At 34.0% G+C, this 21,911-nt stretch overlaps 1 protein-coding gene and 1 non-coding gene across 3 annotated transcripts; one reads left to right on the top strand and one right to left on the bottom strand.

Moving 5' to 3' along the window:
- The first annotated feature begins 1,410 nt into the window (after window positions 1-1,410).
- On the top strand, window positions 1,411-1,517 carry LOC145013487 (small nucleolar RNA R71). Its single transcript, XR_013665043.1, has one exon. It is a non-coding gene; the product is annotated as a small nucleolar RNA R71 (small nucleolar RNA).
- Window positions 1,518-14,644: 13,127 nt separating this feature from the next.
- LOC145011751 (Phototropic-responsive NPH3 family protein) lies at window positions 14,645-18,630 on the bottom strand. Of its 2 annotated transcripts, XM_078970483.1 has the most exons (4): window positions 18,291-18,630; window positions 17,092-17,181; window positions 15,663-16,805; window positions 14,645-15,161 (listed from the first exon to the last, which is right to left on the bottom strand). In XM_078970483.1, exons 3-4 carry the CDS (start codon window positions 16,602-16,604, stop codon window positions 14,703-14,705), a joined length of 1,401 nt encoding a protein of 466 aa, XP_078826609.1. In that variant the 5' UTR covers window positions 16,605-16,805; window positions 17,092-17,181; window positions 18,291-18,630; the 3' UTR covers window positions 14,645-14,702. The 2 variants fall into 2 exon arrangements, with proteins under 2 accessions (XP_078826609.1, XP_078826608.1); XM_078970482.1 differs by lacking the exon at window positions 17,092-17,181.
- Between the last annotated feature and the right edge of the window lie 3,281 nt (window positions 18,631-21,911).

Raw genomic sequence — 21,911 nt, 5'->3', positions numbered from 1 at the left:
AAATCAGCCGGGAAGACAAATTTGTCTACTTTCACTAGCAAATCTTCACAAATTCCTCTTGGGAAAGTAACAGTCTTGTTTGCCAAATGAATTGCCATTCGAATTGGCCTTGGCTTCGGGAGGTCCAGCTTCTTAAAGAAAGAGTATGGCATAAGGTTCACGCTTGCTCTAGAATTAGCTAAGGCGTGAATTGCAGCCAAGTTGCCAAATTGGCAAGGCAAAGTTAAGCTCCCCGGATCACCCTTCTTCTTTGGTAATTTGTTTAGCATTGCGGCGGAGCAATTCTCATTAAGCACTACCTTCTGCACTTCCTCCATCTTTCTTCTGTTAATGAGGAGTTCCTTAAGGAACTTAGCATACTTGGGCATTTGCATGACGGCTTCAATGAAAGGAATGTTGATTTGAAGAGTTTTAATATGATCTAGAAACTTCTGATATTCCTCTTCCTGCTTCTCTTTCTTGGCTCGGGTTGGGTATGGCATTGGAGGCTGGTATGGTTTCAAGGGAGGCTGTTCATTTGTTTTAGCAGGGGTACTCGCCGAGTCCATCAGCCCTACTCGGCGAGTAGGACTCTCAGATTGTGAATGTTGGTTTTCTACTTGTTCTTCCGTTCCTTCCTTCTATGAGTCCTTGGTTGCTTCAGTTCGAATGGGGGCCAGGGGAGTAATGATCTTCCCACTTCTTGTTGTAACAATATTTACTTGTGCGCCTCGTGGGTTGTTCTCGGTTTTGCTAGGAAGCTCACCCGGTGACCTTTGGTTTAGTTGTTGAGCAAGTTGCCCAAGCTGCGTTTCTATGTTGTGGATGGATGCTTGCTGGTTCCTGAGCATTGTTCTTGTTTCTTGGATAGCAGCATCATGGTCACTATGTCTTTTCTCGGAAGCGGCCACAAATTTAGTTAGCATATCTTCCAAGCTTGGCTTCTTCTCTTGCACCGGCTCCTCCTTTTGGTAAAAGCCTCTCCCTTTTTGTCTGTACTTCTCCTCCTTGGCCTTCTTATACTCTTCGTAAGGCAGCCACTCCTTCTTTTGTTTGCGCCAGTCCTCATCATACCGGTCACCGCTCAAATAACATACTTGTGCCTTTTTGTTGCCGTTCTCATCCAAATCGCAATCTCTAGTGAGGTGAGGTCCATTGCAGTTTTCACAACCCACCCGTATAGCATGGATAGTTTGATCCATTTTGTCCATTCTCCTATCCATGGTTTTTAACATGGCCATGACCGCGGATAAATCTTCAGTAGCAGCGTACGCGGCTCCCCTCATGACATCATTCCTAGGGTTGTGGTATTCTCTAGAGTGTTTAGAGAATTCTTCAATCAATTCTTTAAGTGGGCCTTGTGAGTCTAGCAACTGCCGGGTCGTGACATTGACTCCATCATAAAAGATGGAAACTTCTTGCTGGCTGTTTAGATCATGGTGTGGGTAATTTATTAGCAGACTTTTGTACCTCTCCCATGCTTCATATAAAGACTCTCCAGCTTGTTGTTCAAAATTTGCAATGGCCTTCTTCAGTTTGGCTATCTTGGATGGTGAGCAAAAGTGATCAATAAATTCTTCCTTCATTCTGGCCCAAGTAGTGACTGACCCGGGGGGAAGTGATTTGAGCCAGTCTTTAGCAGCACCCTTGAAGGTTACCGGAAGCATACGAAGTAGTTGAGTTTCGCGGGTTACATTTGGAATGTTGAAGTAATCAGCAACATCATTTACTTCATCCAAATGTTTGTAGGCATCTTCATCATCTTTCCCATAGAAAGGTATTTCCTTGAGTGAAGCTAGGATATGACCTTTTAGCTCAAAGGTAGCAGTTACGGGAATTGCGGGTTGCACAAGTCCCAGGCCATGGTCGTCGCGCATCCTCTTCTTCCATTCTCCCATGGGGATTTCATCAATGTTAGCCATAGTGAATGCTAACTCTTCCTCCGATTCGGTTTCTTGTTCGTACGTTGCCTCCTCTTCTTCCTCGGTCTCGTATCTAATATCTTCTTGAATTGGCTCCTCAATTATCAAAGAAGCGCTAGAAGCTCCTGATTTACTGCTCTTCTTTTTCCCAAAAACAGCCTTCAAGTTGGACAATGGTGATTTCTTTGGTGTGCTTGAACTCTCTACGTCCTTCCCTTTGTTTCTTTTCAATGCGGATTCGGGGTCTTCAAACGGGGGTACCAGTGGTGTGTTTGCTCCTCTGGTCATGAAAGTCCTGAAATCAATAAAATAAAAAGCGTAAAAAGAACAAAAAGATTGTAAAAATAAAGAAAATTTACTGCTGACTAAACTGCTACTCGCCGAGTAGGTGCGAGTGCACTCGGCGAGTATCAGTGATATTTCAAGAAAAAATTCTAAGTTTTAACCTAACTAAAACAGATACTAAAACCTAATTACCAGTTACTAAATTGCAATATATGAACTTTATGTAAGTAAACTCACACAAAGGATCGAAAAAATTAGGAATTAGCTTAATTATTTAGAACCGTTCCCCGGCAACGGCGCCAAAAACTTGATGTGTGTAAATTCAACTAGTTTTATCCCTACTTTTTATTAATAATTTGAGCACACAAAGGCAGTGAACCTATCTTTAAGTGGTATAGATTGATAAGTGAGGTATCGAACTCAGGGAACGGGAAATTAAACTAATAGCTAATTTTAACTAAAACAAATAATAAAAGTAAAAGGTTTTTCTCTAGTTTTGCAAGACTAGAAACTTAGACAAACCAAATTAACTAATTAACTAAAGCAACAACTATTCACCAAATTTGATAAAGATGTTTCTATTTAGGTTCAACCAATTCACTCCTATGGTTATTTGAGTTAAGGTAGATTAATTGCTATTGGTTACCAATTATAATAGTTAGGTTCATATTCATTACTCCTAACCCTTAGACAATTAACTAATTTAAACGTTGATCAAGTGTTTAGACTAATTAATTCCCTAGATTAATTATTTGGATTAAATAAGATTTGTAATGGTTAATTAAGTTATTAATTCAATTAACCTCTTGTTGATGGTTTCTCAAACAAGCTCACACATTAATCTTCCTATTTTCTTATTAATCTTAGTTTCATAATCATTACTTCTAAGCATATGGTTTAGCATTCACATAGACATATGAGGTTAACAATTAAGTGATGTTCATGCAACCTAATTGCCTTCCAATTAACAGAAAATAGTAGTGATTAATACATAAGGTTCTTTAACAAACTTAATTTAATAAATCACCAATAGACAATTAAGCAAGAATTAATAATTAAACCATAGGAGTTCTTTGGTATTCCCCAAACAGAAACAAAAATGAATTTAGCTCATAATTGCAGTAGAAACAAACATAAAAACAAAGTTTACTAAAGCAAACATGTTCAATTCCTAAGTCTAAGTGGTAGAATTAACCTAATTGCTTGAATTCTTCCAACTCTTGAAGCTTAGGGTTCCTTAGCGCCTTCTGAAACTCTTAGTCGCAGCTAATCCTTCAAAAATCGCCAGGGGTTCTGTTTCATGAGATAAGGATTCGTCTTTTATAGATATCCCAAAACAGGGTGTACTCGGCGAGTAGCAGAATCAACTCGCCGAGTAGATCCATACTTATCCGTCTTAAATCAGCAGTCGTACTTATCTTCTGGCATATCCTCGTGTACTCGCCGAGTAGGGTCGATCTACTCGCCGAGTAGAACTCCTTCTTTCACTCTTTAATCTTCAATTGCTTTCCTTTTCTCCTTTTTGCTTCCAAGCATATCTTTTGGACTGAAAACACAATTCACAACATTTTAAGTACCTTTTGTCCACATTATTCACATAATTAATCAAAAATAACTAAGAATATATGTTAAATAATTAACTAATTATGCACATAATTAATCAAAAATAACTAAGAATATATGTTAAATAATTAAATAATTAACTAATTATGCACATATCAATCTGTTGGGGAGAGGCCAGTCAGAGAGTCATGGGGAGTACTGAGGTGGTACTCAAGACCACAAAGAAGATCCAGCAGGTCCGGAGCAGGCTTCAGACTGATTAGAGTCGACAGAAAAGCTATGCCGACAAGCGTCGTTCATACTTGGAGTTTTAAGGGGGTGACATGGTTCTCTTGAAGGTGTCACCTTAGAAAGGTGTCATCCGGTTCATGAAGCAGGGCAAGCTAGGCCCCAGGTACATCGATCCATTTAGGGTTTTAGCTTGGGTGGGCCCGGTTGCATATAGATTGGATCTGCCAGCCGAGCTTAGTCAGATCCACAACACTTTCCATGTCTCTCAGTTGCGGAAGTGCTTAGCGGATGACTGTGCAGTTGTGCCATTAGAGGATATTCAGGTGGATGACAGACAAGACTACATCAAGAGACCAGTACCCATTCTCGACAAGAAGACGAAGGAGCTGAGGAATAAGAGAGTAGAGTTGGTAAAGGTGCAGTGGCAGCACCATAAGAGCTCGGAGTGGACTTGGGAATCAGAGGAGGAGATGAGGGAGCATTACCCAGAGTTATTTAATGCAGCAAACTTCAAGGACAAAGTCTGATACAAGCGGGGGGGGAGAGAGAGAGAGAGAGAGAGAGAGAGAGAGAGAGAGAGAAAGAGAATTGTAACGCCTGGTTTCTGTATGTATTTTGAAATTTTAAATTATTCACTTTCATTGAATAACTCAACAAGTTGGGAGCCCTATACTCGTCGAGTAGGAATAATTTGGGACGCGTGTTAAGGAACCTACTTGACGAGTTGAGAGGCCCCAACTCGACGAGTAGGCAGGCAGAAATGAAACCCTAATTTTCAGGGTTTTTTACCTTATTTAAAGGACTTAATGTTTCATTTTGGCCTCCATCATCATTCCCTTAGTATAATAAAACCCTAATTTGTGATTTCTATCATCTTGGGTGTGTGGCAGTGTAAGGAGTGTTTTCTTTGGTGCTTTCTTGGACGAGCTTGAAGATTTGTGTTGCTTAGTTAAAAGGGGAAGCTTTGGATCCGGGAATTCCTCTATGGTGGCAGCCATCTTAAGGTATAAAGTCGATACCTTGACTTTGTATTTGATAGATCTCTTCATTGAAGGGTTTATGGCCTTAAGTAACTTATTTTGAAGTCATTCTTGGATATCAAGTCTTGGCCTCCTCCATACCCGAGATCTAGACATTCCATGGCCTTGTGAGACTTAAAGTTGCTAGCTTTATCAAGTCTTGGCCTCCTCCATACCCGAGATCTCTTATGAAGCTTAGTTTTGGTGCTTTTAGCAAATTGACATCATGAATGCACGTAAAGTTAGCAACTTTACGTGGTATCTCAACCTTAGGGGACCTGATCTATGATTTTGAGGCCTTAGAATCGCTTGGAAGTGACTGCATGAGCCATGACTAGGAAAACTCGACGAGTTGTTTATTCAACTCGGCGAGTTAGATAATGGTCCCCTGATCCTTCTGATCCTAAGTAGAATCGACGAGTAGTCGAGACGACTCGACGAGTTAGTTAGGGTTTTCTCGGTTTTCTGAAGACTAAAGGAACTCAACGAGCCCATAGGGGAACTCGACGAGTTGTACTGAGAAGGTCTTGATTCTGTTGAGAGGGAAGAAATCGACCAGTTGGAGGAAAACTCGACGAGTTGGTTTGCGATTTCAAGATTCTGTAATTCAAGAAACTCGACAAGTTGAAGGATAAACTCGACGAGTCAAGTCAACTTGGAGCGTTGAGTTTGACTTTGACTTGACCAAGTTGACCCTTAAGGGTTATGAGTACTGAAAGGGAATCTAAGGGGGTTTTTTGGTTCAGGGAGTGAGTAGAGTTGATTTCCAGGCAAAGACGTTTCAGCGATTACCCGACATTCGAGGTGAGTTCGTCATGTATGAACAGGTCGAAGGCACCAATGTCAGCCCGTATATGTATTCTAGTATGTTCCGGGCTAACGTCCGAAGCCAGGCGGGGCCCGATGTAGGTTTATATGTTTCTGGATTCCAATCCGATGCCGGCTGCGGCTCGAGGAATGTTTGTATGCTTGATGTCTTCGTGATTCTTGAATGTGTCTGTTTATATATTTCTGGATTTTGGTCTGATGCTGACCAATGCCCGAGGAATGTTAGTATGCTTCCGGATTTCCGTCCGATACCAGGCGGGGCCCGAGGAATGTTTATATGTTTATGATATATGATTATTTATATGTAATTTTTGATATGCTTATATGTATATCGAGCTTTGCTCGATGCAGGCGGGGCTCGATGCCAGACATTATCCGATGTTGAAGTGAGCGAGGCCCATGATATATGCGATTATGTGTATGGTATGTGGTAGTTTGGGGAGATTCACTAAGCCTCGCACTTACAGTTTTCAGTTTTGGTTTCAGGTACTTCTGATAGCAAAGGGAAGATCTCGTGATGATTGTAGTGCACACACCATTTTGTTTTAGCCTGGGATGCTTTAATATGATATGTTGACATGTGTTTTGATATGATACTCTGATTTGATATGATGAATTATGTTTTTTTTGGATGAAATGATTTTGATAACTACGGTTTATTTAAAAATTTAAAATGAAATTTTGGTCACAATTTTTGGGAGGTTAGATCTTCACCCCTCCCCCTCCGGTCATTCAATGATTACGAGATCGTGAAGTGGTTCCCTTAAGCATCGCCAAATATTCAATTTCTATGTCGCCTCTGATGTCCCTCGTATTCCTTGTTCCATCGCTCTGGCCATGTATGATCCTAATTGGTGTGAAATATGGACTCTGAAATGTATGCTCTCGTAACCAATCACACATGGGATATTCTCCCAAAATCTTTGCAAGCCAACATTGTTGGCTACTGTTGGTTGTATTATCACAAGTTTGACAGCCACGTACGCTTGGGTGTCACACCCCCAAACCAAGGATGGCGGAAACGTTCGGGGGTGGAGGACTTCATGTATAGCATCATAACCACAATTTCAATAGTAATTCAAGCAAACACAACCAACATATATATAATTGAAAAGTTACATCACTTGTATGAATTACATGTTTCAAAAACCAATTACAATATGTTGTCAAAATATGAAAAGTTTGACGCCTCAACGTCCCATCCTCAAAAGCACTTGGTAACCCGATTAATGTTTTCCTGTGAATACAAGTTGTTTGAAAAGTGTCAACACAAGGGTTGGTGAGTTCATAAGCTTTTATTAATAATCTTATTAGAAGTCTTTCACATGTAAATGTCGCGTTGTTTCAGAAAAATCCGATATTTTCCTTGAAATCCGAAGAATGTAGCCTTACAACCAAAGACTAGAATGTATGAGAAGTCATCGTTTCTTAGTAGAAATGTTGTGAGTTTAAAATGAAATGGAAAGTAAATTTATTCTATCAACCTAAAACCTACTTTGGTTTTTATGCAACCCCGTAAACTTTATGAATTGTTGTCTCCCTAAGTGAGTCGCTATAATCATACTGTGACTATGTGAACCTGCCACAACGTTTCTCAGGCGTCGCGAAAATGAAATGACATTTGTCACCCGTAGACCTGCAGGTCCAACTGTAGCTAGCAGCAAGGTGTGGGGTGTCAATCCCAATATAGATCTATATACAAGTATCACGTTCTCCCTCAAGGAGATTCTGATTATAACTACCAGGAATTATATCCCGCACTCGGACGTACGGGGAGATAGAGAGATAGAGATCGAAAAAAAATAGAGAAACTCACAATATAGGATAACAAGTTTACGATAATTGTGTGTGAATATAAATATTTCTTGTATGAATGTACCTTTCTTGTACGAGTGCGTAGAGTGATGTATCATAAACTATACCTATTATAGTTTATCTAAAATGTATGTACTATGTATGAACCCTTTTTATGGAAATGTAACTAGTGTTGTGAATTTATCAAAACATAGATTAACTTTCGTGAAATGTGTGCGAATAGAAATCTTTCTTGTATGAATGTACCCTTCTTGTACGAGTGCGTAGAGTGATATATCATAAACTATACCTGTTATAGTTTATCTAAAATGTTTGTAATATGTATGAATTCTTTTATGAAAATATATTAGTATTGTGAATTTATCAAACTATACCTCTTATAGTCTAATAATACGTGTTCCAAAATGAATGAATAATATTTAATATTTAATATGAATGTCTTAATTCCAGTTCATAATGATAAACTAACATGGAAACACATTCAAATATTAGAACTTATGATTATACACTTTGCTCAACATAATACAAAGTGTTATGATATTTACATGCTGTTGGCTAACTTTAGCCATTCTGCCCTGTATTTGGAAAAATCATAGAAAAATCATACGAAGTCGAAAACTAGATCCGTAAATTTTGAGAGTTCACAAAATGTGTCTAGTTTGCTCATAAATTTTATCTCAATTTATAATGACCTCTAACTTGGGTGAAAAAGTCCAAAATCACAGACTGGTCCGGATTGTTGTTTGAAATGATAGGCAGTTTTGTAAAAATCACCATAAATTGTAGAAAAATCGTATGGAGATGTGCAAGTAGCCATTTTAAAGCTAAAAACTCGAACTATTTGCACCTTGTACAGTTTTGAAAACAAAAATGTTTAAGATGCCCAAGACAGTCCGTGAATGGAGTTGAACTTTTCTGATGAAGGCTGTTAGAAAAATCTAGTTATATTCTTAGTGTTTTAACTTGTATTCCCCCCCTGAAAACTTGAGAAATCATGAAAATGTAGGGGTATGAACTCACCTTGAGTGATTTCAGTAGATGATTGTTGAAGAATGGAAGTGTTTAATTCAAGAACACTTGGAGATGCCTTGAAGGTTTTCGAGAATCTAACATCATAGTTAGGGAGTTTGTGTAAGCAACCAAAGATTTGAGTAGAATGAAGCGAAATAATAATAGGGAGGATGAATTTTTACTTACTAAGTGTGGAAGAACACTTGAATCCAGCCTTGGATCTCGAAAATTTGTGTAGAAGAGTTTGAGAGAAAGAGTGATGTTTGTTACTTAGTGGGATGAGAGAAATGAGAGAAAATGAGGAGTGTGGTTGATTGTTCCAGCTCAAAAACGTGGGAGTGAGTGAAATTTGAGTGTAAGGGAACATTGAAGTGACATAGGTAAGGTGGGGAGGTATGGCTAGTCATAGAGTGGGTGTGGGGTGGTTGCTTGTGACTGCGGATCAATGACACTGCTTTGAATGCGAAGTTGGATTTAGCTTTGCTATAAGTTTCAATCGATTTTGAAATTGAGTATTGTTCGCATTTGTATGAGTGTAGTCGATGAATCGATAAAGCAAGAACATATGAGTTTTGATTCGCAATTGGATTGATGATTGAGGGATGATTCGTGAAGAAAAAACGCGAAGTCAAGGACTATGAAACTGTTGTTTGCAAGAATTTAAAAAACTCGATTGTGGAGTTGTTGATGCTCATTTTGCGAAAGTAAAACAATCGAGTGTTCGCATCTATGAATCAATTTGAAGTCAATTGGGTTAATATTCGCATATGGGTTCAACATATGAATTTTTGATTTCGCAAGTTTAGAGTTCATGAACTAAACTGTGTTCGCATTTTTTTTTTGGAATGAAAATTTTGTGAATCGCATTTGATTTATTTGGTTAAAATGCGAAGGTGATTAATGCGAAGGGATGCGAAAGGTGTAAAAATGAAAATGCGAAGTATTTCTCAGTAGAATGCGAATTGGGGAAGAAAACAGAAGATTTCAATTATTGTCCCTGGAGTTTCGCATTTTTGGAATGAAAATTTTGTGAATCGCATTTGATTTATTTGGTTAAAATGCGAAGGTGATTAATGCGAAGGGATGCGAAAGGTGTAAAAATGAAAATGCGAAGTATTTCACAGTAGAATGCGAATTGGGGAAGAAAACAGAAGATTTCAATTATTGTCCCTGGAGTTTCGCATTTTTGGAATGAAAATTTTGTGAATCGCATTTGATTTATTTGGTTAAAATGCGAAGGTGATTAATGCGAAGGGATGCGAAAGGTGTAAAAATGAAAATGCGAAGTATTTCTCAGTAGAATGCGAATTGGGGAAGAAAACAGAAGATTTCAATTATTGTCCCTGGAGTTTCGCATTTTTGGAATGAAAATTTTGTGAATCGCATTTGATTTATTTGGTTAAAATGCGAAGGTGATTAATGCGAAGGGATGCGAAAGGTGTAAAAATGAAAATGCGAAGTATTTCACAGTAGAATGCGAATTGGGGAAGAAAACAGAAGATTTCAATTATTGTCCCTGGAGTTTCGCATTTTTGGAATGAAAATTTTGTGAATCGCATTTGATTTATTTGGTTAAAATGCGAAGGCTTAGGAAATTTTTTTAACACAAACTTTTCTCCTGTGATGTTTTCCCATTATCATAACAAGTTATACAATACGAACATAACACTTACCCTAATACATAAGGTTTAATAGAGTTGACCGGCTTGACTTGATGACTTGACTTGACTCAAGATTGACGATTGTCACATTGGGTCACTATAAAGCTCGGTTTGTTGCGCATGGCTTCTCTTACCAACCAGGTCTTGACTTCGATGACATATTCAATCATGTCGTTAAACCTGCCACTATTCACATTGTCCTTTACATCCCTATTTTTAACAATTGGCATATCCATCAACTTGATGTCAAAAATGTCTTTCACCATGGTGATATTGCTGAAATTGTTTATATGTGTCAACCTTCAGGTTATGTTAATCATCACTTTCCCAATCATTTTTTTCTCCTTCTTAAGGCTCTTTATGGACTCAAGCAGGCTCCTTGTGCATGGCACCAACAATTTTCCATTTCTTTCCTCTATAAGGTTTCATATCTGTAAGTTCGATTGTTCTTTCTTCACCTTTCATCGTGGCAAGGACATTATCTACTTACTTCTATATGTGGATGATATTATCCTCACTGCTACCTCGTCAGCTCTGATTTCCAAGGTCATTAACTGCAACTCCTTGGAAATTTTCATGACTGACCTTGGCCATAACTTTTTCTTTTTGGGAACTATTGCTACTTGGAGCAACTCCACTCTCTTTCTTTCGCAATCTGATTTTGCTTAAGAGATCCTCACCCGTGCTTATATGGTCACGTGTAATCCTTGTAGCACCCTAGATGACACTAAATCCAAGCTCTTATCTGTTGGTGAACCGATTTCTGTTTTGACTCTATATCAAAGCCTCGCATGAGCCTTATAATACATCACCTTCACTCATCTATATATTACATATACTATGCAGCAGGTTTGCATGTTTATGCATTACCCGTTCCTCCCACGTTTTCATGCCCTCAAGCGCATCTTAAGGTATCTCTAAGGTACTTTACATCATGGTCTTCACATTAGACATTCAATCATTGATCGTTTGGTTTCATATTTTGATGTTGATTGGTTCGGTTGTCCTACTAATTATCGGTCCACTTCTAGATTTTGTGCCTATTTAGGTGTTAATCTCGCCTCTTGGTCCTCTAAACAACACCATGTCGTCTCTCGTTCTCTTGTTGAAGCTGAGTATCAAGGGATAACTAACATGGTTGTAGAACTACATGGCCTAGAAATCTTCTTCTTGAGTTATAGTGCCCCCTTTCGTGTGCTATTGTTGTCTTCTGTGAGAATGTTAGTGCCACGTGTTGAGCCTCCAACCCAGTGCATCATCAAAGAACCAAACATATGGAAATAGATTTATATTTTCTTAGGGAGCGTGTTACGATTGGTCATGTTCATGTTTTGCATGTACCCTTTGTTTATCAATATGCTAACATTTTTACGAAAGGCCTACATACTCTGTTATTTTTGGATTTTAGAAATAGTTTGAACATTGGAGATCCTCATGCTCCAACTATAGGGTTGTGTTAGATCATATTATATTGTTTATTCATTTATGTATAATATAAGGCCTCTCATGTAATATGTTACACTATATATTGATATCTATACATCCAACCCTAATCAATGGGCTTTCCACATAATCCATCAAAGTCAACTATGAATATAAAAAATTGAAGATGAAAGCGAATTAACCTAACAAATAAAATTGTATATCGTTTTCATTTTTATATTTTTGTATTTTACTTCCTATTTTTTTCATTTTGTATTTACAAAATCAAATAAAATAGATATCTACTTGATTGGAGTTATTATTATTATTATTATTATTATTATTATTATTATTATTATTATTGCACAAAACATATAAAAATTCGGTTATGAAAAATGTATGCTTGAATTTGGACCTATGTATTAATTTTGAAAAAGATTGTGAAATTATAATGGTTTGTTTTAAAACTTTAAAAGCATAACTTTTTTTTATAAATGTTTTAATTTACAAACTTTTTAACTACATGGTACATGTGTCCAATTCATATATATAAAATTAGATCAATTTATTTTTTATTGAAGTATATCTGTTTTTTTGGGGGACAATGGTACGACTTATGTAAGAGTAGACAAACCGTAACGTATATGGACTCTTCAAACATGAAGCCCATATGAAAAAGTGGCGTATAAGCAAAATGTCAACATTCCCAATGAAAGATGTGTAAGCATCCATTGCTTGTACATTCCTTCATTAAATGATTGTACCATATAGTCATCTATCGAATATTATCAACTATCACATAATTAGTCAACATTTAAAAGAAAAAAAGATCGATGTTTGTATCATTATATTTTTAAGGTATATAGTTTTCCGTGTTTTAAGATATTTACTATGTATTGTAATATAATTATGTGTGCAAGTTTTTATATGTTTATAGTGTTTGGCAAGAAGTGTTTAAAAGCCTTTAGTTTTTAATTTGTAATAGAAAACTTAAGAAGAATGAACTTATTAAGGTAATTAACTTTTCGGTTTTTTCGCATCTGAGTAACTTTTTTTTTGTACACATTTTGATAACAAACTTTTTTGGAAGTGTTCACATATGATCATTATGACCGGTTATAACCTTATGTAATCTGTTACAGCCGATCATAATGGTTATATGTGAATACTTCCAAAAAGTTCGTTACCTAGATGTTTAAAAAAAAAAAAATTACCCAGACGTGAACAAACCGACAAGGTAAGTGTAAAATACACGAATGATCCCTATAGTTTGGGTAATTTGTGCGTTTGGGTAATTTCTAGTATATACATTCATATGAATATATATTTACATTTATATTAAAAACTCATATAACAAATAAAAAACTCAGATTTCTTATTTAATTACCAGCTATCAGCTACCAACCACTATTCAACATCTAGTTTTGCCAAATATATCTTTAATATTATATAAAGATAATTATAAATCGTGGAACAAACAATCGGACAGCTTTTTTTCCATTAAAACAGAATGAATGGCAAGAATTTGAAAAGGACTTGACATTTTTACACACACCAAAAGTAAAAACAAAAGGGAGACATTTCCACTACAGAAAGCTGCAAAGGAATGTAAGTAATGCAGTGCCATTAATGCACAAAGTACAATCTAAATCAGAAAATTTTATTAGATAACATCAAAACAACTTGTATTTAAGTTCAAATTTAAATTTACACTTAAAACATTCCTTGTTTATTTTTAACAATCAACTTATGACAAGAAAAGTTATTAATAGCACAATAAAGGAGTTATTAAATTTCAAAAATATGCATTAGCAACGACCAAATATAAAAACTATAGACACGACCAATTTCACATGATCATTATTGGTTCAAGTGTATAAAATTTATATTTCTCAAAAATTTATTACACTTGATAATCTTATGTTTTGATTGCTTTTGAGACAAATTTAAATGAGAGAGATTTACATAATATATGAAACTGGATAAACTTTAATGTTATTTTAATGATTAGAATACAAAGCTCATTCACATTGTTTGCACAATCTGTGCCACTTTGTTCCATCTTTCAAGGAGTCATTGTTTCATTGACATTAGTTTAATTCTTATTTTCAGCGTTTAATGCACGTCAAACACAGTATCATATGATGTCTTGTGTAACAGACGAGACATGCATACTCATGAGCTAATAGTTTGGTTGTTAGAATTGTCATAAAAACTATATTTTATGTTAGTTTTAGCATTGGAACTAAATAAATTATCATGCTAACTTTCAATTCACAACCTAAAAATGAAATGATATGAATTATTTACTTCTAATGAGTTTTAATATATTATCATTATTTGAGGAACAAAAGACCGAACAACTTTTGCTTCCGTTGAAACAAAATAAGTGGGAAGACTTGGAAAAGGACTCATCAATTTTACACACACCAAAAGTTAAAAATATAAAGCGACATTTCTTAGAAAGAAAAGCATAAAGGAATGTACTATCATCAATGCACAGAGAACAAGCCAGATCAAAAAGTTGTTTAAACTTTAAATAACAAAGTGATTCATAGTTTCATACAATAAAATATTAACAACAAACAACCTTTAATTTTTGTATTTTTTTAAACAAATTTTTCGTTAACGCAATTGTTACAAGTGGTTCAATGAATAATTTATGATAAATACAAGACGTATTTCACTATCATTTTGTTTGTGGCGAGTTGATGAAATTTATATTCATAAATTACTCACACACTTGATAATTCTGTTGTTTGATTCTTTTTTTTTTTTTTTTTAAAATAACTTAATTACACATCCACTATTCTACTCTTCAATTTATATCTTTTGGTCCACATTTCCACAGTGACAATCTCAATGCTTTTTATTTGTGTACTTTTTATGGTTTCACAAGGCAAGAAAATAGGGCATTTTTTTCATATTATTTACTAAAAAATATTTGAAAAATAAAAAAAACATTATCAAGAGCAAAGCCTTGGCAAAGATTTAGCACTATTTTGTCTAGACAATCTTGATTTCAAGATTTTGGTCATTTGTGTTTGCATTTTCTTACAAACTTTCTCTAATTCAATCACCCTCCATTGCATTCCTTCTAAATGTGCTCTCATCTTCTCATTTTCATTCACAATATCCATTTTTCCTCCATGTGGTACAACTTGTTTAGCATAGAGTACAACTTGACCATGCCTCCCATCTTTTGTTTCGGTTTCACAAGGTGGAAGGGCAAACCGTTTTTGTATGTCAATGTCAAGAAACAAATTTTCAAGGTTCACTTGTTGAGCTTTGAGGGCTAATTTCGTAATTTTTGACGGAAATTTCTCATTTTGCATAACATGATTGCATATTTCGGATGAAAGTTTGTCGTAGTTGAGACTAGCGCATATGTTCGTCTTTTCTTCATCCGATAAACCCATGTGAACCTATGCCAAAAAAAAAACTCATAAGATTTTTTTACTATAATTTTTGTAATCATATTTAAATATTAATTATTTATAAAACAAAAAGTGCTAGTGAGTCAACCCAAATTGACACGGTTTCACCAATTTTAGCAAAAAGAATCTTTTCCCTTTTTAACTTTTTACTTACTAATTTACCCTCAAACCATTTCTCTCTCTCTCTCTCTCTCTCTCTCTATATATATATATATATATATATATATATATATATATATATATATATATATATATATATATATATATATATATATATATATTTTCCAAGTGGGTTAATTATTATTATTATTATTATTATTATTATTATTTTATTTTTTAAGGGAAGTGATTCGTATATAATTATTTTTCTCCGTACACAACAATTTATAGGAGGACACAATATTTTAAAACACAAATTATTATGTATAAATCACTCTTTTTTTAAACATCATTTATCCAGACAACACTTTATCAAAAAAATATTGTTACCTGCAGATAAATGTTGATAGCATGGTACATTTCATCGTATGAGTCTCTAGAACATTCCGGAAGGATCTTTAAAAGTGCCAAAAACTTATACGGTTTCAAACGGGGATCCGGAGCTACTTCTGCAACATACAAATCTATCAATCGAGCAACTTTCTGCATATCACAAACCACCACCTCACCGCCACTTTTTCCGGCCAAACAACCGCCACCGCCGCCGCCTTTTCCGGCCAAGAAATACTTCACCAACTGTAAAACTAAATTAACATCATAAAGATAATTCGACCCATGTGGAGACGGAACAAGAAGATCATCTAGAGTCGCTTGATCCAAGCGGGACCCAATCATACACTCCAAATTCTTCTTCGAGATTTTACTAATGTTTAAATTCGAAGAAACCCTTAAAATCCCGAATAAATTCTTGCAAGAAATCGAGTTTGAGTTTGAGTTTTGATCGAGCAAACACAAACTATCGATGACCGTTTCTGTTATTTCTCGTTTTTCTTCGGGACTCGCGGTGATAAATCTTGATTTATGATAGTAAACAAGAAACCTACTTGTAATCCCGTGATCGAATTTATGAAAAATGATCGATTTGACCAATGGTTTGACCAAATCGGGAGTCAAAATGTTGACCAAATCTTCAAACCACCATGTTGACCGCAAGAAACGAGTTTGACCACTCTCGGTGCTTTTGCTATCGGTTGATAACCGAAGGGCCGAGCTTTCAGGCGATGAAATTGATGGACAAGAAAGGCTCAATTCGGCGAAAACGAGTCGCGCTACTAAAGAATCCAAACATTTTTGAAGGATTTTTGAAGAAATAGCAACGTACTTTAAAGCAGAAAGAAGCTCGATCCAACTCCAAAACTTGATTTCTTCAAGGGATTTCTCGGTTTTCTCGAGCAAATTGTGGGACCCGCTAACCGTTTCGTTCATTTCCATATAATGTGCGGCGCGGAATAGGCGAGGTGAGGTATAAGGGTTAATTACGATTTTGCCCTTGTTGTAGCAAAACCTTGAAACAAGCTCGAAACTTTCGGGTCCTCCGGGGAAATCGTTGAATATAACTTTGAGATTTTTTGTCGGGCCTTTGGATTTAGCGAATAATTTTCGTATTTTTCCGCAATATGATGATATGATTTTCTGTAATTTTAAGAAACAAAGTTTATTATACAAACACTTAGAAGAAAAAAGGAGAAACATAGAAAATTGCAATGTTCTTTCATTTATTTGTTTATTGGGTAGATTTTTCAAAGTATAATATTGTAATAGGATGAAATAAAATTAGGATGCTACAATAAACAAATATATGAAAGCAAATTTCTATTTCTTGCATATAACCTTAATTTTTTTACAATTTCCTCACATAATTCAAAGAAATTAAATATATGACATAAACAAGAACAAAATCTAGTTCGAACCCACTTACAATGTAGAAAAAGTGTCCGATTCTTCCCCTTCAAATAATTTTTTTGCAACTTTGACCAAGAAAGTCAAAATAAATCTCTAATCGAGAGACCTTGAAAACCCAATACAAATTTGAGTCATGGAATCAACCCGATTGATCTTAAAACTCAATATATATCCTAAATCTTGAAATCATCAAGAATCCATGAAATTTCGACACTTAGAAAAGACTCGTTTGACCTTAAAAGTCAAAATGCATCTCTAATCTTTGAACCTAATACGTTACGATATCATATCATATCATAAACATTGTCGATTTGAGATTTCAAAACTCAAGGTAACTACACAATGGCATTTTTGCAGTGCATTTATCATTTATGCCACTTTAAAAAAAAGGTAAAGAATTTATGAACCCAAAAAAGAAGATTATCATAAAGTAGAAAAAATAGGACCATTTTGCAGAAAAGAATTGTGGAAAGTCACTGTTTGCAATAAATTTGGTAGCAGAGTAAGAATCAGTCATTAATTCGGTATATGTCAAAGTGCAATCAACAGAAACGTACATTCTGTCAAAAATCGTTATTAAAAAATGTAGTAATTAGAAATTACATAAATTGATTAATTTCAAAATTAGATATGAAGTGAGTAGGTATTATGTCACTCTCACAAGAGTTGTAAAGATTAAAGATCCACTAACATCTTTTACCCTATATGAGAAAAGAAGGTTCAAGATAGTACCCCCACCCCCACATTAATGAAAAACTAACTAATAAATATGCATACATTCATACAATAATATACAAACATACACTGAGAAAATGACACTTTACTACAGATATTGCAAGAATGGAATGTGGGTGGCTAAGAAAACTCGAAGTTTGTACTGAAAATTAAAATGGGAAAAGGTCAAAATACATTTCAGTAAAAAGAATCATGAAATTTTGAAGGGTGGAAAGAAAAGATCAAAAGAACCTTTCTTTACTCAAATTGCATGAACGTATGAAGAAAAAATGCGTAATTTGGTGTTCGCAGACCGAAATGTCGATAATAAATGCAAATTTTGTTCAAAACAGTTAATGTGTATGTCAGTACAATGAATGAAGACAAATTAACCTTAATTTTCAATAGAAACAAAAACAAAAGACCATAATGGCAGAGATATCAGGTAACGAACGCAATTCGACAAAAGGGTTTTAGAAGATGGAAGGAAATTGGATTTACCTCATGAATGAAGAACGTTTCTTCGCCATTAACATCAACTTCGAGATCACAAGAAGCGTCCATGGATACACAGATGAAGAAGATGAAGAAAGAGAAAGCCCTAACGCGAAGACGAAGAAGTGATTTTAGTGGGAACCTTGGAAACCCAATTTGGGGGTGAAATTAGAGAAGAAAGATGTGAAGACAAAGAGCTAGAAATCAAAATTTGATTCGGAAATGAGTAAGAGACAAATGCAAAAGGGTTATAGAAATATGTGTGCGTAGTTGCGTTGGGGGGAAGATACAGAGAGAGAGAAATGTGATTAATAAACAAAGAGATGGATCAGGGAAGTGACAGAGGCGGAGGTAGGAGGGAGTTAGGAATATAATGTTTTTTTATTCTCTTTTTTTAATAATAGACAGAAGAAATAGGATTAATTACTAAATATAGCAAATTAGGTGTGTTAGAATTTAGAAAATAGAATATAAATTATAAAACATAAGCTTAAAAAAATAATTGATTTAACAAAAATATTTTTTGAATAGTTCTAATTTGTTAGCTGAAAATAAAATATTTTGGCAAGATTTTCTTTAACAAAGTAATTTATATTTTATAAAATATTTTTTGGATAATAGCTTCATAAGTAGGTATATAAACATTTTTTTTTTTTGCAAATTAAATATAGAGTTTATGAAAAATATATAAAAATTGGTTAAACGGTTAACATTTAATCATTTTAGAGATTAAGTTATAAAGTTAATATCAAACCTTTTGATATGAAATCCTTAATGTGTCAAATTTTGACGGTTTTATCGTTATGGCAATTTTTTATTCGTTAATACTTAAATTTATGCTCCCACGTTATCATAAAGTATATCGGCAAGTTTATCATTTTTTATGATTATATATATATATATATATATATATATATATATATATATATATATATATATATATATATATATATATATATATATATATATATATATTACAACATCACTTAATCTTAAGTACTAAACATCATAAAAATACGTTGTTTTATTATATAAAGACTGTAATTAGGGGATTGTTAACAGTTAAAGATGTAGATTAATTATGTACACAATAGTTTTTTGATAAGGAAGCAAGAACATTGATTATCTTCTACATTCATGACGATGGAAAACAATATTGTTCACTAGGGTGAGTAATAAACGACAATAGAGGAAAGAAAACAAATGATAATAAAACGATAATGGAGGAAACAAATATATTTGGGGACGATATATTTAGCAAGTGAAAATCAAATCGAGTATATAATTACTAAGTTAAATAACATATTTTAGAGGTTTAGTACCTAAGCTTAGGTGTGACTGCAATGTATATTCTTTATCTCCATATATATATATATATATATATATATATATATATATATATATATATATATATATATATATATATATATATATATATATATATAGGGAAAAGTGAATATACCCTTAAGGGTATATAAGCTTAGGTACCCAAACACACCATAATACATCGTTTTGTTTGATATATTCATTATAATGTTGTTAAACTTCAACCCCTAACTTGATTTAATTTCAAGATTTTCGAAATTTCACTATTATCTTTCTCTTATGTCACATCTTTTTGTAGAACAACTATTAGGTTATATTTATTGTAGTTGAAAATGAAAATTAAGTAAGATAAAGATAAATGTGTAATTTATAAAAATCATGGAAGTAAATCAATTTAAAAGTTAAATTATAAGAACATTGGACAATTATAAGGTATTATATGATACAAAACGATGTAGTATGGAGAGTTTGGGTACCTAAGCTTATATACCCTTAAGGGTATATTCACTTTTCCCATATATATATATATATATATATATATATATATATATATATATATATATATATATATATATATATATATATATATATATATACATATATATATATATATATATATATATATATATATATATATATATATGATTGATTCTAAAAAGCACGTCATGACGCCTTAAGACGTGCAGGGTCGGCCACGAGATTTGGAAGGTCTTATGCAATTTAACAAAAAATAGGCCTTAAAACTTGAAAAATCTAAAATTTTAAACAAAGAAATATAAATTAAAACTTCATTCAAAGTAATATATAAAAAAATCTTCTATTTGGAAACAATCATTCTTCTAATATTAGTTGAAACAAATTTTTTAATAATATCTTCATAAATAATTTTTTCAAAAGATTGTTTTCAATCGTCATAACCAATCCATTAAGTCTCGTCATCAAAACCAATCAACTAAATCGTTTTTGAATCATTATAGATCATAAATAGACTTTAATATCTTCCAATTGGAAAACCTCCTTTCTACAAATCAAAAAATAATAGTAATAGTCAACATTACTATATTATGTAATAAATGTAAAAAACAATCAACACACATAACACTACTCACTTTCTGTCCTCAAATACTAAACTAATAGAACATTACTTTATGTAAAATACATGTAAAAACTCTAATTTGCTTCTGATAAAAATCAGAAATCAAAAAATTACCTTCTAGGTTTCGACACTTCAAAAAAATCTGAAAGTCATAAACTTCTAAACCTCAAAGTTGGATGAAAAGTCAATACATTATTGCTTCAACACTTCTAAATTCAAGAAAATATAAATCAGAAAGAACAAAAAAACGGAATTACTTCTAAATAATATCATAAATATATCATATTTGTAATACCTTTTGATTTTCGCCAATTCAAGACAATCTGGATTGGAAATCGACAAATTTGTGCTTCAATGCTTCAGAATTCGAGAACATACAAACCAGAAAGAATAAATAAACTTATTACTTCTAAACAATGTCAAAAATATATCATATAGATAAAAAAAATATGTAATACCTTCTGATTTAGTCCTTATACCCCATCCCGACATCTGATTTTCGAAACCTCACTCCTAATTTCAATTTGCTTAAGAATTTCGAAGCATCAATTCATGTTTTATGATCCACTAATTATTAAGATTCGTGAAGAAAGAAGTATGAATTGGAACCTTCTGATTGTGTGATTACCTTATGATTTTTGGGACAGCGGATTTCAGATCGAGTCGATGTTATCTTGTTACGAGGAATTCATTCATTTGTGGATTTTTGGGCTTTGCGAAGATTGGTCACGACGACCGTGGGAACGCTAGGGTGTTCCCTAGGATGGTGACCATGTTACCAGAGTAGTTTGGCATGTAAAGGATGGTAATGAATGATTTCGAGGGCGAAATCTAATTTAAGCGGGGAGAGTTGTAACACCCTGTTTATTTAATAAATAAATAGATAAATTTTATTAAAGAGTAGTAGCCCTAAAATCCATAATATTCAGTGAGATGTTGGTTTTGGGAGCTAAATGCTATAATTTTATGAAGACAGGGGCTCCGTGGTAATTATTTGGAATTAATTTAAAAAGGAAATGGGGTGGAAGGGCTGATTATGTCATAATAAAGATATTGGGGGCTGTATAGTAAATTTTGTACCTAAGGTGTAAAGGATTTTAATGCTGAGGGTTTAAATGGTAATTATCGGATTTAATTTGAAGAAGACTTCCAAAGCCAGGGTTGAAAGAGTAAATATTGGATTACATTTGAATAAAAAGGGGAAT

This window comes from Lactuca saligna, chromosome 8, assembly GCF_052625555.1.
Source record: "Lactuca saligna cultivar CGN05327 chromosome 8, ASM5262555v1, whole genome shotgun sequence".
Lineage (NCBI taxonomy): Eukaryota > Viridiplantae > Streptophyta > Magnoliopsida > Asterales > Asteraceae > Lactuca > Lactuca saligna.
Note: the sequence above shows the minus strand (reverse complement) of the source record. Positions and strands in the feature narration are given on the sequence as shown.